Source organism: Chenopodium album, chromosome 15, assembly GCF_948465745.1.
Source record: "Chenopodium album chromosome 15, dcCheAlbu1.1, whole genome shotgun sequence".
Taxonomy (NCBI): domain Eukaryota; kingdom Viridiplantae; phylum Streptophyta; class Magnoliopsida; order Caryophyllales; family Amaranthaceae; genus Chenopodium; species Chenopodium album.
The window spans coordinates 10,099,460-10,117,886 of NC_137848.1; the positions used below are offsets into that span (position 1 = coordinate 10,099,460).

The window sequence follows — 18,427 nt, forward strand, 5'->3', positions numbered from 1 at the left end:
TTTTTGTTAATAACCTTAAATTAAATTAAACAAAATTAAATTATTTTTGCTAAACTAAAGTTAAGTTTTCTAATTATTCAAAAAAAATAAATTACATTTTCCAAACTTAGATGATTATTATTATTATTATTATTATTATTATTTAAAAAAAAAAAAAAACAAAGTCATACAACTTTCAAAAAAAATAGAAAAAAAAATATTATGGGAAGTCGAGATACAATCTAGGGCCCCACTCTTGTAGCTATAGCATTTAGCAAAGCTTATCCTAGTGAAGATATGTATAGCAACACGTATCCCAATGTCTATTATTATTATTATTATTGGATAAAATTTAAATTATTTTTAGCAAATAAACTCATTTATATTGATTCTAGCTCTATTATATATTTTTTATAAGTTATAGAGCTCAATTATATTTTTTAAAAATAAGTAGAGTATTATTCTAGCTGCAAAATTGAATCATATATTATTTTTTTTTATCAAATTGTTTAATTTGCGTATGTATTAATCTAGTTTCTAGAAGAAAACACACATAAACTTTCATACACAGATCTTAAGGTAATTGAGATTATATTCTTAATATAGAAAAAAATACAACAAGATTACTCTTTTAAATTAGCTTATCGCGTATAAATCTAAAATAGGTACGACATTATTTCTCATCTATTTATACAGTTAATAAATACTAATTATCTTTAAACAAATCCGTAAAAAAATCTTCATAAAAACAGTTATTAAAAAAAATACATGAAGACACACAAAAGTAACACTACATGTCATTCCTAGTTTATCTTTTTTAGGGTGTGTTCACTATAGCATCTTTATTAAGAAAGGTTAAGGAAATGATTTAGTTTGATTCTCTTTGTTGTTGTTTATTAGTTTATTATTTGAAGTCTTTTCCCTTCTTATTTTCTCATGGCCCCCACTTTCCTCTACCATGATTCCCCACCCCCATGATATTTTTCATTCCTTTTCTTAAGTCATCCATACAACACCACACAACCATATCTAATTACTCACCACCAACACCCTACCATTAACAAAAACCGTCATCACAACTATCCAATCGCCACCACTGTGGCCAACCTTACCCTCACAAGCACCGCCAATACCACCACCTAAAACCACCTCGTGGCCGTTATCACCCCCAACCTCTCAAAACCACCCCCACCACCCTAAAAATTCACCATCGTGAAAGCCCATGCCCTTCCAAAAAAAAAAAACAACCAACATGAAAAGTCGATGAATCGAGGTAGCTCAATGAAAGATATGCGTTTATGGAAGCTTAGGTTGAGATTAATATGCATGAGGAATGAAAATAGCATCCATAAGAGCCTCTATGCACCTTTCATTGAGCGACCTCGATTCATCGACCTCCAAAACCACTCCTAAAGCGTCTAAATAGTTATGAAAACTACCTCTAAAAATCTCGCTAGTTAAGAAAAATATGTAAAATGGGTAAAATCGTAAATCAAATCATATGACATACATGAATCTTAAAATTGTAAGATCAATTTTAAGACTTAAATATGGATTTAAATAATTTAAGTTCAACAAAAATAAGGTGAAGAGAACATGACCTAAACTCATAACTTCGATCACATTGTCATTTTTCATGAAATAACACATTGTATAGATTTAGATTCAACTATATATAACAAATAATGATACTTGGATTGCACATTAGAAAACTATACGTATGAATGTATATGTACGTATAAAAACTAATTTTAAGCTTTAACCATTATATATGAAGTATATGACAACAAGGTTAAAAATTAAAAATTTAAATTAAATCTACCCCTTTTAAATAAAACAGTTCCTTACTTAAAAGGCATAGACATAAATATAGAGAACAAAAATTAATCTTTTAGGGCCAGTTCTTTTCAGCTTAATTTTAGTTCAGTTCCTAATTTCCTCCACTCATAAACAATTCATTTTAACTCTATTCAGTTCAGTTCAGCTCTAATCAATTCAGTTCAACTCAATTCAGTAAATCAGAACATACCCTTAGTTGAATTAATCTTTAACCCATTCGGATTTGAAAATCATATTGGCTCGGCTCGATCAAGCATGCCTTCAAGTGTATTTAGAGGTGATTAACACCGGAACGGCCCGATAGCTCGACCCGAAAAAAAAGCAGATTTGGACAAGCCTAAAAACGCATTTTTAGTTTAAAGCCTGAACCCAACCTGAAAAGCCTGAAATGCCCCAATATGGCCCAATAAATCCGCTACTTTTAACGAATTTGAATAATGTATCAAGTTAATGCCCTATACGACCCGTCCTGACCTGACCTCTAAGCATATTGTGGTTTCCAACTTGACCTAAACCACCCATGAGAATGAATACCTCATCGGTTGAAAAAACGCGGCTACATATTGTAATTTTGACGGTCGTTGTTTATCATATGATAATTAATCTTTATCTAATTAATTACGGAGTATAACGAGTATGATGTTGCTGTACTACTAGCTGTTTCTATCTCTTCTCTTTCTCTCTCTTCTCCTCTTTTCTTGGCGCTTTCTCTCATTCTTCTTCAGAGTTGCCAATGGCGACGACAACACAAGGAGGTATGTTTTCCTTTCTCCTAATCTCAATTTTCTACCAATTCCCTTGATTAATTGTGTTAATTTTTGCTTTGCTTTTGGTTATTGATTTCCGTTAAATTTTTGGGTTTTTTTTGGATATTCTGTGTTTGATTTCGAATTTTTACCTTTTCATGTCGTAATTATCGATGCGATTGATTGAATTGATTAGGGTTTTTGCTTTTGATTACGATGTTTCTGCAATTGAGTTGAGTAATTGGGTAGTTTTGGCAAGATTGATTAATTTGGGGTATTGATCTTGGTTTTGGAATTATTTTGTATTGCATGCCAATTTCCTGAGATTAGTGGTTCTTTGGTGTAGTATTGAAGATTTAGCTTGATCTGGAAATACCTCCGTAGTAAAAATTGAAGAAAAAGAAAAGAGAAATTGAGGAAATTAACTAATTATGGCTGCTGTTATAAGGTGTAAAATTGTATCCTTTCTAATTTGGGATTTTATTAAGATTTTGAGCAGCTTGTGCTGAATAACTGCTGATGTTAAAATTTATATAATGAAAGTATGTACGGATCATAAGGCAGCTTTTAGTTGAATTAACTCTTGGAGTGTCTAATTCGCTTAAATTATCTACCTACTCTGTTGGTAGGTTTAATTCAGCAAGGGGAACATTTTTTCCCCTTATTCGAGTTAATACGGTGTTATTACACTGACAAGGCATATTGTTTCTCTCTGCAGCTAGTGGCCCTCCACCGAAACCTTGGGAAAGGTCTGGATCGTCATCTGGTCCAGCGCCATTTAGACCCCCTTCAGCTGGTGCTACAAGTGATGTTGTAGAAGCTTCTGGGACTGCAAAGCCTGGAGAAATCGTTTCAACTTCTGATCGAATTAATACTGTTAACACAAATGCAGTTGGCAGGCCTCTTCCGACAAGGCCTTGGGAGAATAATATCGGAAACAGCAGTTATGGAGGTAGTTGTATTTTGATTCATTGAGACATATAGGAGTATATCAGAACAAGAGCTTTGTTAGAAGCACTGGAGTTATGATGCTGCTACTATGCTTCTGAACCGTCTGATAAACTGTTATTTGCAGGATACAATTCTGGCATGACTAACTCTGGATATGGATCAGGGATGTATAATTCAATTGGTGGGGGATATGGAGGAATGAGCGGGGGTATGTATGGTAGTAGCATGTATCGAGGGGGAATTGGAGGGGGCATTGGTGGAGGATATGGTGGCGGACTTTATGGTTCTGGAATGTATGGTGGAGGAGGGATGTACAATAGTGGCTTGGGAGGAAGCATGGGTGGTTATGGAATGGGAATGGGGATGGGGATGGGCGGTCCCTTCGGACCCCAAGATCCGAATAATCCTCCTCCATCCCCACCTGGGTTTTGGATTTCTTTTCTTCGTGTGGTAAGTATTAACTTCTTTGTATTTTTTTTTTTTTTTTTTTTAATAATCTATAGATTTTCTGCTTGTATATCAGACTTATCCTTGTGGACATCTGAATGTGATTAAATGGCTTTTGATGTCATTTGTGGAAGTCATTTGAATTTCTCTATTTGACCTAGTTATTTTAGTTCCTATTTCTCATACACTGTGTTTATCAATGCTCAAGTTTTTAGGTTTGATCTATCTGTTAATCATTTCTTTGTGCTCCAGTTGTTGCTTAGGATGTATATTTGTTTGTGATGCTGTGATCCTAATGCATTTTCTTTGGCTCAATTGTGTGCCACCTTGGCTCTTGTATTTGGATAAGAAGACAGTCCAAGTTTGGTTACATTCTTTCATCGTTGTGCCGTTGCCTTGGCTAATCTCTTGGCTGCTTTTGGTCGGGGGGTGGGGGAAACAAACTAATTTTATAGTTCAGTGATTGCAACGAACTAATTTTATAGCATAAGATAGTCTTACAGTGAGCTCTTGATAATTATGAGATTATTTTGGAGTCCATGGTGGTTCCCTCACCCTTTGAGATTTTTATAGTTCAATCCTTGCTCGCTCCTTTGCCATGTTTTGTTGAAACCACTGCAGGACTTGATAAAATGCGCCAAGGCTTGCATTGAGAATGCTCAAAGCCCAACCCTCCACTGCTCATTTTGTATCCATTGGAGCATTACGTTAGTTCCTTGCTCAATCCAGCCTAGTCCTGCCTTGTTCCATGCCCAACACCTTAAAAACAATTGGAGCGCAATTTGGATCTTATCTAATTAGAAAGGAATCCTAGATAGACATGTTTTGGTTGCCATATTGAGACATCACTACTCTTGTGCTTTTATCTTGCTTACTCTTGATGGCTGTGTCATATGATGCTTCCACTTTTTCTAGTGTTCCAGCTGTTTTGGGGATTATTTCCAGACCCAAATTGAGCTCTTGACCAAAGTGTAGCTCTGAAATAGATGTTTAGTTGGAAGTTGGAACTTGTTATTACATGTTCCATTTCTTGAAATCAGACTATTAAACACCCGTTTATTATGTGGTCTGTCTTCTTCATAGGAGTTTCTATTGTTCATTAGTGGAGTTTGACTTCCCATCCATGCCATGGTGGTACTTGGTTTTCACCATTGCATCATCACCACATTTTTAGAGCATGACTTTTTGCTGAAACACGTTCCAAGTATCCAGGGTATCCTTCTAGTGTTTCATGGATAGGAGGTTTGCTTCTTGGAAAAAAGGCTTAGTCATCATCAATGAAGGTATATAAAATGATGTGGGCCTACTTTACTACCTTGATGATATTCTCCCCTTACATTTATATTATCTAACCCCTAGTTGATTGCTAGGTGGCACCCCTTCTATATATGGTTGGTTACTGCACCATATCTGAAGATGTAGTCACAGATTTATGAAGCAGCCGTCTCCCATCTTCTGACGATATCCTAAAGGAAGAGCATTTTGTATCTTTAATAGAAAAATCTTCCATTGCTAATTTGCTATCATCGTCATAGTAATGTGTACTCTTTGTAGAGGCATCTATATCCAATTATAATGAATAGTTTCCATCATTGGTTCAGTTCAAGATTATTGTGTCTTTAATCTATGAATTGTGATGCTGAGAATTCTTTTCACCTAGTTGTTCGTTAATACTTAATAGGCTTCAAAGGTTCAAACTATATTCTGGCTCCATGTTCCATTTCTTGAAATCAGACTATTAAACACCCGTTTATTATGTGGTCTGTCTTCTTCATAGGAGTTTCTATTGTTCATTAGTGGAGTTTGACTTCCCATCCATAGCCATGGGGGTACTTGGTTTTCACCGTTGCATAATCACCACATTTTTAGAGCATGATTTTTTGCTGAAACACGTTCCAAGTATCCAGGGTATCCTTCTAGTGTTTCATGGATAGGAGGTTTGCTTCTTGGAAAAAAGGCTTAGTCATCATCAATGAAGATATATAAAATGATGTGGGCCTACTTTACTACCTTGATGATATTCTCCCCTTACATTGGCATCACCATACCTGGTAGAACTTATATGTACAAATATGAAAATCTATGGTTTTAGTGGATCTCCTTGACAGTCCCTGCATGCCGGTTGACATGTTGAAAACACAATAATTGCATGTTTGGTTAATGTGATTGGGTGATGAATTTATGGGGTTATCCTCTGATGTGGGAGCTTTGGAAGGTCAGCAGGATTAGACCTGAGTTTTGTTTCCAATGGGCTGATGTTGGTGAGACAATGGACTTAGTTTGGAAGTTAAGGTCAGCAGGATTAGACCTGAGTTTAGTTTCCAATGGGCTGATGTTGGTGAGACAATGGACTTAGTTTGGAAGTTAATTTCTATTTTGTCAATTATGCTTTGTTTTTATGTTGGCAAAAATTTTCCTTTTTATTAGTAACATGGGATATTTTCCTATACATGGTATTACTTCCTCAAAGGGCTGGAGTTACTTCTTTGATTGTTGGTTGAAACGAGTTTATTAGAGAGAAAAGTGGTGGGATTAGATGTAGTGGTTGTGAGAGTAAAGTTGTGGTCTCCACAACCAAAAATAGTATGGGACAAAGTTAAAGGGGCGAACTAAAAAGGAAAATGGGGCGAGAATTTAGGGACAGAGGAAATATTAGGTTTCTAGTAGTCTTAGGAAAGTTATTAATTTATTATTATTATTTTTTTTGTAAAATAATAATAATAAAAAAAAAAAAAAGGTAACTGTAAAGGGAGAGCTATATAATGATCTTTTAGGCAACAGGTTCACACTTCATGAAGTAAGATATTTTTCAGAGCTCTTTGAATTTTCTTTCCAGGTAGCTTACGTTTTGATCTTGTTTCACATTTAACCCGTTTGGTGGAGTGAACCATCATTTGGATCACACCAAAACCTTAGCGTAGTATCTACAAAGTAACAGACGCAGCACCCTTGCAGCCTTGCTTGGGGTAGCAATGTAAGCTTAAGCCTTGTCCAGCCCCTCCATGATACCTTATTTTCCCTCTCTGCCATTCGTCCTGGTGAATACAGTTCTTAAAACTTTAAGCGCTCTTGACACTTCTAAATGTCTTCAATTGTTAGAACCTTTTGCATTCTTGACACTTGAAAGAATCAGTGTCAATGAGCCTATTCCTATTATTTTTGTTCCATCATCTTATGATCTTTGCTTCTGTCTTTTCACTTATTGGGATCTTGGACAATCTTGGAATTTAGCTTAAGGCTTTACACTAATATGGGGATGATAGTTGATTGTCTATAATCTGTTCCAGTACTGAGGGTGCTTGGAATACCTCTTAGGAAAGATAATGAAATACACGTCAAACATGTTGTGATAATGGATGGCAGATCCTTGAGCTCTATTGAGAGTCCAGTGCAATGCAAACAAGAATACTTTCTGAGATAGTATAAGGCCGCTCTGATTCTTTGGATGCTTATCAGTTTTACTCTTTTAAGTTGTGAAGGGTCTGTTTCTACCTATTGGCAGCTGTAGCCAATCTTGCCGTGGTCAGTCAAAGCTTGGCTTTCCTCTACACAATGATTATTTATTGGTTACTTTCAACAGTGTGGAATTTCTGCACTTCATATAAGTTGAAAATAAGCAACTAATGTGGTGTGTCAATACAATATTGGCAAATTAAAGAAAAAGCTATTGTAATGTACCACAAAGTCACACGAGTCTCTTGTCCAAGTCTCAAACAAATACAAGTTCTCAGTCAGATTCTTGGACATATTTAAACATTAATCATCTAAGAGACAGATGTGAACTTTGGAAAGGTTGCAAAGGAAGGGTGACCTTTGAATCGTTGTTGAAGTATTCCTTTTTACCGTGCTTTCCTTGTATCACCTTGGCTTTCAAAGTTCCTTCACTGAGCAAATCTTAGAACTCTTATCTGAAATTTGATTTTTTAATTTATCAAGCACGTGAGGAATAGAAGAGATTCCTTTTGAAATTATTATTCTTATTGTCATTTTTTTTTGCTAGGTGCCTAAATGTCATGCTACTTTATGTTACTTTCTTGTAGTGATTGTGTCAGTTTTAGTACTCCTTCTGTGCCTTTTCTATGGTTATGTTTCTATTTTGGACATTTCCTTTCTTTGGTTATGTTTCTATTTAAAGTAATATTTTTACCCATACCCTCATATTTACATAACGCCAAAGCAACTATTCCCATTTACCAAAATATTTACATAATCCCAAAGCAATTATTTCCATTTACCAAATATATTAACCCACTCCTGAAACATTCCCATGTACAAAAATGTTTACCTACTTTCAAAATAAATAATCACATTTTACCATCTCCCAAGCATTTTTCTTAATACCCATGAAAAAAAAATTTAAACTTAACCTTAGAAAAGGGACGGAGGGAGTACTATGTTTGTTAAGTCCTGGGAGCACAATGTCCTATTGATGGTGAATTTTAAAATATCATTGCTGACTCTTCATATATTTACATTGATGTCAGATGGAAGGAGTGGTAAATTTTTTTGGACGGATATCTCTTCTTGTGGATCAGAACACACAAGCTGTTCATTTTTTCATGTCTGCACTCTTACAGGTATGCAGCTTATTTCACTGATTAAACCTTTGTAGCTATTCTGATCATAGCATTAGTATTCTGACCATAACACATACAGTATGATTTGTTTGACATTGTAGACCAAAAGAAGAAAGAAAAGGCTTTCAGACGTTTCAGTCACTATCTTGTGTCTATATGATTCAGTGTGTTCAAATTTTAGGGTGTTGGGGACTAAAATGGGGACCTATACTTTAGTAGCTCACTTGTGCAAAGCTTCTATTCTTGTTGTGTTTGATACATAAGAAATCTGTGGTCTTAGTGCATCAGCTAAGCAATTGTTAGTTGGAATTTTGGTTTGTATGAATTGTGTCACTTCTTTACTTTGGCTGTGCGAGGGGCCTTTCTTTTCTGTTCCTTGTAGTAGAACCAGATAATGAAGTAAAAATTTTAATGTTCAGCTGACCTATGAGAATTTAGCACCTTTTTAAAAAAAAGGAAATAAAAATTGTCTCCTGCTGCATATGCGTCCAAAACTCCAATATGAGAACATTCTTTTTTCTTCGTGTAGTATATTAGTATTTTTGATGAGTCATATCATGTATGCAGCTCTTTGATCGAGGTGGTATGCTGTATGGCGAATTGGCCAGATTTGTATTTAGAATTTTGGGGTTAAGAAGAAAATCGAAGAAGATTGGCCCTGCAGGCCCAAATGGCCTTCCATTGCCAGGACCAGACATGCAGAATGATCAGAGACTCCTAGAGGGACCAAAATCTGCACCTGCTGGTGGCTGGGATAACGTATGGGGCAATGATGCTAGAAGATAACACAAGACTTTTTTTGCTCTGTGATCTCAATCTGGACTCTGCAGGATGCTTAGAGAGCGAAAAAAGCCTCTCTCCTACAACTGTGAAGGGAATGAGTTAGATTTTGTACTATTATTTCTGCAATATTGTATGTCGTGTATAATAGCGTGTTCATTTTCTCTATATCTCATTTGATGTATTACTAGCTAGAAAAATGTGCTAAAAATGCTTTATGCTAATACTCTGTAATGGGAGTTTGAAGTATTATGAATAAGTTGTGCTCTTGAAAAAAATAATAAAAATGCATAGTTAAATATAATAGTTCTACTCTAAATGATCCTAATTTTTTTTTATTTTTTTTATTTTTTATTTTTTTTACTTCTCAATCTGTTAAATTCTTCAAGCTAAAATATTAAAGTTAGTAAATTACAAGTATACTATCTATCTATACTAATATATTACAAAGCGTTTTTAAAAATGTCAATGTACCACGTGTATTTAATTCTTGCACCAACATAATGCCACATCATCATTCAATATGCCACATCTATCTCTTAACATATTTTTGATTCATGGGTTAACCAAAAATGTTTACAATGAGGAGAATGAAGACCAAATTATTACCATCCAAGCTAGAAACTAATGTTGTTCTATCTATGCACATAAATATATAATAAATTCATATTAAAAATAAAAGCAAAAATTATTCAAAACTATTTATACTAATGAACTTGGTTTAATAATAATAATAATAATAATAATAATAATAATAATAATAATAATAAAAACTCAAAGTAATACCCGGAGCAACACCAGGACCGAAAACTAGTTAGTTGATTAAAATATAGGATTTTATGCGACTAGTGTTGTCAGATTTTTCTCAGACAAGTGTGATATAGACGGGATCAAATCCATTGTTTTGGTACCACCTCTAAATCTTCAATAAGTAATATTTTTTTTTTTTTAACCAATTAAGTAATTAGTTGACATGTATAACAAAACTACACAAGTGTCATATTTTGTTTCATGGCAATTATTGAATAAGGTACTTGTACTATTCAAATAAATATAAAAAAGCCATAGGAATATAGGATATATGCTTTTATATTAATATAGAATTTGATAATGCTACCTGTTTTTGAAAAGTTGACTCTTTTTTCATGTAAACAATGGCAATACCATTATTTTCACAGATAATGATCAAGATAGAGTGGCAGCAAAGAATAAGGATCTTTAAACCTTAAAACTATTGTGCATTTATGTGACTCGTGAAAAGTTTTAGATTATTAATAACGGCGTATATATAAACAATTTCAACTACTGTAAGTTGTATCAATTATCTATTTTTGTAAAATCGAGATTATATCAAGTCAAAATCCAATACTCGTCAAGTCTCAACAGGAGGGGTTCTGCTACATCAATCTAACCCACATCATCAGGGAGCAAACCTAGGACTGTTCAATCTCCCAGTATAAAATTTCCATGTTAGCTTACTCAACTTTCACATTTGCTATTAGTTGCTAAGTCACTATCACAATTATGCTTGATTTTACGGAATTCGCGACTAGAAAACAGGGATCCAACCACCTACAAGAATGAGATGGCCTTTCTGATTGAAATGAAGGGCGCTTCTTTAAGGACAACCTGTCCCTCAAACATTCTCCACATCCCACAGCTAACTTGTTGATTCCTGCCATTCCATTATTAATTCATCTCACCTAATGCAAACTAGATAAGTCAAACCCAGCTGTATTAAGGATCCAACAAGAAAACATAGACAAGATAGAGCAACATTAAGGAAAGAAAAAGAAATAATAGAAAATAAATGGGAAAAAACAGCAGCTACTATACATGAAAAAGTATTATCTAACAATATACATCAAATCCTAGCAACAAACTACACTCCCCATATGCCCTCCTCAACCAGATACAACTCGCCTACATTCCTCCCTCTCGCGTCAAAATATACTCAGTACAAAATTACACTGATTACAAACACTAGAAAAATGGGTATACTGAGCTCCCGTCCACCACGATGATAGCCTGCAAAATTTACCGTAGCACATGCATGTCAGCCAATTAGCATATGAGATTAAAAGGCTAGTAAAGTATAGCTCAAATTTCAGACAATGGATCAGAAGCCTTAATTGACTTCAGACATAAAAGACAAGGTAGCACAATAAATAAAACAATAATCCCAATCAGTAACCAATTTCTTCCATGTATAGAGTTTTAAATTTAATTAGTACTCCGTGTTTCCGTAGTAGGGCTCTTGAATATACATGTAAACTGAACTCCAGTGAATGGTCATAGTTACAGTTTGGTGGAATCCAAGACTTTGAAAAGACTATCCCCCCCCCCCCCCCCCCCCCTCTTCTCTCTCTCTCTTTTCCTGGTATCAAGGTTACAATTTTCAAATTTTGAACTTGGTATAATTAATGGTTAATAATAAAAAGCGTCACTAATTTATTGCTCTATTGATAGATTTAATAAAATACTCCTGAACTAATTGCTACATTTTAAAAAATAGACGTTGAAGATCTTCTTAAGCCTACAATGTAAAGTACAACTGAACAACAAACCAAATTGCACAACTGTGGATGTGCAAGTTGTTTGATGCTTTTGTGATTTGGTTAAAGTGATTGCTAAGACCATACCACACAAAATTTGAACGTAGGCTCAGCATTGCAATAACAGCATGCCATCACTATGTGTAAGCCTATCATTTTCAACACCCATTGCTGTGTCACTGGAGCTCGCACAAACTGAAAACATTCCATAGACAGCGATATGCAACTACCATAACAAGAAATGAAAATTAAATATTATAATCTCCAAACAAGCATTAGCATTTGACTTTCTCTTAGATAAGGGCATAGTTAGTAGTTTTTAGTAATTCAACTTCACAAACAAAGCACTCTTTACTAGTTAAGGGCTTTGGACAGAAATGTGTAAACTAACAGCCAAAAATAAAAATGTAAACACTATCAATAAAGCTGCAATATAAATGGTGTTATACTGTTATAGACATACCGTGACTTCCTGAATGCTTTGACTTTGGAAGAGCAGGTAATGACATTTCTGCATATACAGCACAAAATTAATTAGGTGATTTGTCACATTTACACAGTAGCAGTAAGCCCAACTAAAAAAAGCACACTTCAGATAAATAAGGCATCTAATTACTAGCTCTACCATTTCTGAATAATACATCCCAAATTAAGTTGAAAGTATGTGGTATAATTTGATTTGCTTCATGATTCATGACACAGGTCAAGCAAATGGTTTTGTGAAAATCTTAGAATGCATGTTGTTATGGCATGTTTTGGGGTGGAATATGGTAGGTTAAGTTTTCCCCATCTCTCAGTACTAATGCCCATTGCCAATAAAGCCTCTGAATGAAGGATAGAGCACTTATCTGACCCTCGCAAAAAGAGAGGGAAGGATGACAATGATAATTGGTTAACCCATATACAAGTTAACACATAGTAACAAACAAAACTAGAGCTAGAGAGTTTTTTTCCGAGTTACCTGGAGCACACAGGGAAAAGGACGACATAGAAGATGATGAAGGCCAGGGAGCTCCGATATTGTCATTTAAGTCACAAGTGAAACTATAGCCTGTTACATTGTCATACACAATATCTGCTGGCTGACTTCGGAGTAGACAACCTGCATTTCCAGAAGAGTGAGAATCAGGTGTCAACAGAACAAAAGGGGGCAAATAAAATAAAATAAAATAAAAAGGAGCAAAGTCAAAGCGCAAAATAACAAGGACAGACAGACCGTTTCTGACAAAAGGGGAAAAAAATGCAAGTTTCAATACAATAATTCATTGATTGAACTCAATGAAAAACCATTGGGAAAATCCATAGACATCATAGTCAAAAGATATTTTCATTAATTTACACATATCTCAGAGAAGACAAAGTACAGACCTTGCTGTCCATATGCTGTTACTGCGTCACAGATCCATGCAAGGAAAATTATAAAGTCAGACTGATATAAAAATAAGCAATAGAGCTAACTAAACAAAAAATAGAGTGTTCTCAAAAAAAAAAAAAAAAAAAAAGAAAGAAAAAAAAAAAAAAAAAAAGAGTTATCTTTGCACCTTGGATTGAAAAATCTTTCAAGTCCACATCACAAAGTTCATAAACATTTGCCATAACTCCAGCCTTCTGTAACATTGATGCAAACATAGTTGAACAAATGATTGCTTGCTTATTTGTAATCAGCATTTGCTTCTGAACCCCATTAATATAGCTATTTAATGAGCTACAACAGGAAGGACCAGGAGCAGCTGTGTTACGGCATTGCTCAACTACTTCTAACGGATGTCTGAACTGCAATGGACAAACTGCATAAGGAAATCACTAATTAGAGGCTAAATAATTCAATTCGGCAAGAAATTATATCTCTCAAAAGATCAAAAGCCCAGTTTGTAAAGTCGCCAAACTAAAATCTCAAGTCTAAACAATAACAATGACCTTTCGACCGTACTCTTTGTTGATATAATGCAATAAAAGTTAATAATTCATGGCATGTAATCTAAGTAAATATTTTATCATATTCTTATTTGCCTCCAGCTGCACAGCAGGCATCACTAAGCAGTCTTCAATTTCAGTATGCAAGTACCTGAAATTCAATCATGTCTCTATAGTGGCACAGGGAAGAGCTAAATCAAGGACGGGCTTTATTTGCTACTCTATACTGGCACATGAAAATAATAAAGCCCTAAACTAATACATCAGCAAATTAAAAAAAGTTGTTACTCCTATGGATTCATATTAATTTACAGCATGCATAAGTTGTTATCCTTGAAAAGTGAGATCATAAAACAGGCAGCAACATCAGAGAGACTAATATTGATAGATGAACTAAAAGTGTCATGACGGTGATTCAGCTTGAAGCCAATAAAACATGTCAGTAAGAAAAAAAGTTCTTAGAATCCCTATTAAAAGCAGATAAAACATGAAGGAGAAAATTCGGAAGAAAGGAGCTTTCAAGACAATCTAAATTAACACTGAGAAAACATTTGCCTTCAATTAACACTGGGAAAGTGACAACAGATGGATGTTCAGAGCACTTCTATCCCTCTGAACCCCTATTCCTTTTTGCAAATAATCAATTTTATCCTAAAGGACAATAAAGGAGATTTTTTTTTTTTCTCGTATTACCTTGATTAAATGCCAAACAAACAAAAAGAGACCCATCTAGTATAAAGACAATTTAACAAAAAAGAGCAAAAGAAGTCATAGAGCAGACTCAAGACACTACATCTAATGGCAGTATTAAGCACAACACATCAGTAATACAAACATCAAATACTGTACCTTTATTGACTTTACAACTAGAAACTATCCTGAAAGCAGTATTTGCGGCATCTGCTGAGAGTTTCCTTGAAAGCCACGAGAAGACAACTCCTCTACAATCATTAAGTGTGTCAATATTTATAGCTCCTCCTGCTGCATTTTTTCCATCACTGGCTGCTAGTTGTCCTGAGAGCTGAAGTGCAGCATCTGTAATCGCAGGTTGGCAAACAGGTCTACAGCACTCCTTCAGAAGGTCAACAGTGCTGCAGGAATCTAACAACAGACTTGTGTTCACAATTTTTTCAAACGAATTTACATCTTTCACAGGACAGGAACCCCCCGTAATATTTGATGGTTTAACAGAACAGAGCCGTGAAATGGAGCTATTTGCCCCTTTGCTAGCAAGAATGCTAATAATGTCTGAGAAACAATCATCAGCAGTAGCATCTTGAAAAACCAACTTATCGGAAATTGTGCTGTGGTAACCCTGGAAAATACGGAGCAGACTACTAAATTGGGGACAGCATATAACATTTCCAACATAGGATGCTAACGGTTGAGAACAGTCAAGAGCAGTTCTCTCAATGACATCTGATATGGCAGAGAAGTTTACAGGACATTTCCCTGTCAATACAGGCTTGTATATCATTGGAAATCTAGGGTACATTGGAGGATTAGATTCATCGGGAATTGGATCGTGAGGAATGACAGATGGTGATATCTGAATAGGTTGAAAAGCCCCTGTGGTTGGCAACTTATCAAGCTTATGATGAGAAGGAAGATGATACTGTTCAGCTAGCACTTTCAAAAATACCACATCTTCGAATGTGGAAAACCAGATAGTAAATAGCAAGAACCTCTGGCATAAAGTACCTGCTATAAAAATAAGAATGCATTGACAGGAGATGATGATGTAGTGAGATAAAATATACAGGGACATGCAGATTTAGAATAAGAAGCTATAATATACAAAGCAGAACAACATAAGTTATGTAAAATCTAGCAACAACAAGCAGGCTGGCAACAATCTTTGTAAGCTAAGATATGGATCCTCAACAAGGATTTTCACAAAACAAAAGTAGCAATACATGTATTTGATGAATGTCTCCACTCACTATCTTGCAAAATCATCAACCAATTTTGAGACATCATCTACAACAATTTCCACATAGTCTATAGCAAGAAACATAAACAACAAGATCAATATCTCAAGCGAAACATTATATCATTAATACGGACTTGAGAAGTTAGACACTTATGTGATTTGAATGGCAGCAAAATATAGACAAATCATGATCACCACACATAAAACATGAAACAGCTACAGCAAAATCAGAAGATCTCTTTACCCTTGAGACGATCCACCGTCCTTCTACAGTCCATAGTGCGACTAACCATTAGGCAACATCGAGATCCTCGAAGACACCCCTTCAAGATATAAATTCGATGGTCCAATGACTTATCCGAGCCATAAGACAAAGCCTGTCCATAGTAGAACAATGAAGTTGAGCTTTGGCCTAGTACATGAACTTTAAAATTACAGAAACACAATCTAAACTACAAAATACCAGATTAAACCATAAAATATTGTTACTTGGTTGCTCAAATATCAATCAAGTAAATAAATTACATTTTTTTACTAACACCTAATCTGACATAAACTGGGCATGGTAAAATTTACAATTCAAACTTAAAAATCACTAGTTCAGCTCAAGGACTAAGCAAATTAACTTCTGGAACTGATAAAGTTTACCATTTCCCCAGATAAGAAAAAAACAAAAACAAAAAAAGACCCTTTTTATCAAACCAACTAGATTACCCAGATTATCACATCAAATCCAAATCAAGAATTTCCCCAAACTAAGAAAATCACAAAAACCCAGAAAACAAAACCTATGTAACATCTAAAACAAGATATAAAAACAGCAAAAAAATATAAAAATCTCATTGAAGAAGAGCTGAATATTGCATTAAACATAGAGAAACATACCTCAAATGAGAAAAGGCAACAACCCAGAAAAAGGGAACCCCAAATGTGAATGATGATTTGTTAACGGCTGATTCCAGAAGATTCCTCTGTCAATGCAAACTTTTCCTTTTAATTTTAATATAACGTAAAAAGGGAAGTTCTTTATTTTTAGGGTTTTACCCCAAAAAAACCCCAAATTGATTTCTTGATATCACAATCAACCCAGAAACCAAAAATTTTGCTATAAATCTATGAACCCTAAAAAATTCTAGTGATAATAATTGGCGGGTAAGAGAGAGAAAGTGTAATTATCAGTAGTAGCAGTCTCTGTTGCAGAATAGTGTTTTGCCTTTTTCTCTCTCTAGAAAGATAGTTTTGTGGGGAAGAGAGAGAAAGTTTACTTTCCTCTTTTAGAGAGAAAAACTGAAAAAGGGTACCCCAAATGTTTTGGTTATAGCATCCCAAATCTTTTGGGTCATTTGATTAAGGTTACTGAAACCAGGTTTTTGGGGTTTGATCAAGGAAGATGATGAGATTGTGAGCCATTGGATTCTGGCATTTGTTGGTCTAAATTTTACTGCTAAAGTGGGACCATAAAGATAAAATAATTTGATTTCTTTAACAGCATGTTACATCATGTGATGTTGGATTATAATTGGTTTTAATCTACTTTTTGTATTTTTTGTAGCATCACAATTCTTCATGGTTATATAAACATCTACAAATGTTAACTTGTACAAGTAATTGTGATACCTTAATTAATTGGATAGCGGGTGCTAATTAAGCATTTAAGTGTTACAAGTAATTAGGACTTTTTTGGTTGGTAGGAAATAGTGGGGAAAGTCAAAATTCTCAGAATGTGAAAGTATAGGATGTTGTTTGGTTAACACAAAGTTGAGAAAATGGAGGAAATTAGAATTCCCAGGAAGTGGAAATTCCTATAGTTCATGGGAAGTTACTTACCACCACCCCCCTAGGTAAGTCAGAGTTCCTATGATTTATAGAAGACAAAAATGCATATTATTCTTCATTAGTAGCTAATTAAGGTAAAAATATCTTCTTTTGTTAAACCACCTATTGCTTTATCTCCTCCATCTTCTTTGGACCTGCAATTTTTTCCTTGCGTTATAAATCTGAAATTTTATTTATTTATTTATTTATTTTCTGCAAACCTCAATTAGCTTCTTCTCATATGTGGGCTATTTAACTAAAGCTTGCAAATATCATTATTTCAATTTTCAAATCCAGTCATATATGGAGTAGATTTTATTTTTCTTAAAAAGGAATTTCAGCTCAATTTTTTTTTTAAAACCCGGAATTTAAGTAGATTAGAGATTGCGAGAAAGACGTTTTTTTTTTTTTTTAGGAACCTAAAGAGTGAATGGAATTTATTTACGAGTAATAGTCTTAAGTCCTAAAAGCTTTAATGTGAACTAAAAATTATTTCTTTTGATTGATATGGATTTTTTTTTTTTAAAAAAAAAAGGGTAGTTGACGTAATTAATTTACAAGTTAAGATCAATTTAATCAAATAAAGCACAAGATATTATTCCATGGGAAGTGCAAGTTCCTTAGTGTTAACCAAACACCACAAACTCAATTCCTAGGAATTTTACAAGGGAAGTGAATTCCCATGAATTGTAAGTTCCCAAGGGAATTGAATTTGTATGGCAACCAAACAAGCCCTTAGTTTGTTGATATTGTTGTGTGAGCAATACCTTAGAGATTTCAACTTCTAGATCTTTAAAGTCCCTGATTATGTTTAGTTGTCTGATTATAATGTCATTTTGTCACGTTTTATGTTGGGGACTTAATATCAGCAACAATATTTGATTTTGTATT

The 18,427-nt window shown here is 34.5% G+C and overlaps 2 protein-coding genes across 5 annotated transcripts; one reads left to right on the forward strand and one right to left on the reverse strand.

The window, feature by feature from the left end:
- The first annotated feature begins 2,431 nt into the window (after window positions 1-2,431).
- Window positions 2,432-9,623, forward strand: LOC145581860 (peroxisomal membrane protein 13-like). Of its 2 annotated transcripts, none has more exons than XM_081638889.1 (5): window positions 2,432-2,573; window positions 3,283-3,519; window positions 3,640-3,965; window positions 8,447-8,539; window positions 9,107-9,623. In XM_081638889.1, exons 1-5 carry the CDS (start codon window positions 2,552-2,554, stop codon window positions 9,323-9,325), a joined length of 897 nt encoding a protein of 298 aa, XP_081495015.1. In that variant the 5' UTR covers window positions 2,432-2,551; the 3' UTR covers window positions 9,326-9,623. The 2 variants fall into 2 exon arrangements, with proteins under 2 accessions (XP_081495015.1, XP_081495016.1); XM_081638890.1 differs by having other exon boundaries at window positions 3,283-3,516; window positions 9,107-9,622.
- Window positions 9,624-11,102: 1,479 nt separating this feature from the next.
- On the reverse strand, window positions 11,103-17,084 carry LOC145581861 (putative GPI-anchored protein At1g61900). Of its 3 annotated transcripts, none has more exons than XM_081638893.1 (8): window positions 16,607-17,084; window positions 15,966-16,098; window positions 14,638-15,492; window positions 13,416-13,661; window positions 13,243-13,257; window positions 12,836-12,976; window positions 12,338-12,385; window positions 11,103-11,347 (listed from the first exon to the last, which is right to left on the reverse strand). In XM_081638893.1, the coding sequence occupies exons 2-8, from the start codon at window positions 16,012-16,014 to the stop codon at window positions 11,274-11,276; spliced, it is 1,428 nt and encodes a 475-aa protein (XP_081495019.1). In that variant the 5' UTR covers window positions 16,015-16,098; window positions 16,607-17,084; the 3' UTR covers window positions 11,103-11,273. The 3 variants fall into 3 exon arrangements, with proteins under 3 accessions (XP_081495019.1, XP_081495017.1, XP_081495018.1); XM_081638891.1 differs by having other exon boundaries at window positions 13,243-13,263; window positions 16,607-17,078; XM_081638892.1 differs by having other exon boundaries at window positions 13,243-13,263; window positions 14,638-15,489; window positions 16,607-17,076.
- Window positions 17,085-18,427: the final 1,343 nt, after the last annotated feature.

Excerpts from the sequence above, each read along its gene's own strand:
- LOC145581861 (XM_081638891.1), bottom strand. The coding sequence starts at position 16,014 with ATGGTTAGTCGCACTATGGACTGTAGAAGGACGGTGGATCGTCTCAAG. Across the intron at positions 12,977-13,242 it reads AACAGCATATGGACAGCAAG|GTTGTCTACTCCGAAGTCAG; the intron begins GTCTGTACTTTG and ends CTGGAAATGCAG. Across the intron at positions 11,348-12,337 it reads AAAGCATTCAGGAAGTCACG|GCTATCATCGTGGTGGACGG; the intron begins GTATGTCTATAA and ends TAAATTTTGCAG.
- LOC145581860 (XM_081638889.1), top strand. The coding sequence starts at position 2,552 with ATGGCGACGACAACACAAGGAG. Across the intron at positions 2,574-3,282 it reads GGCGACGACAACACAAGGAG|CTAGTGGCCCTCCACCGAAA; the intron begins GTATGTTTTCCT and ends TTCTCTCTGCAG. Across the intron at positions 3,520-3,639 it reads AAACAGCAGTTATGGAGGTA|GATACAATTCTGGCATGACT; the intron begins GTTGTATTTTGA and ends TGTTATTTGCAG.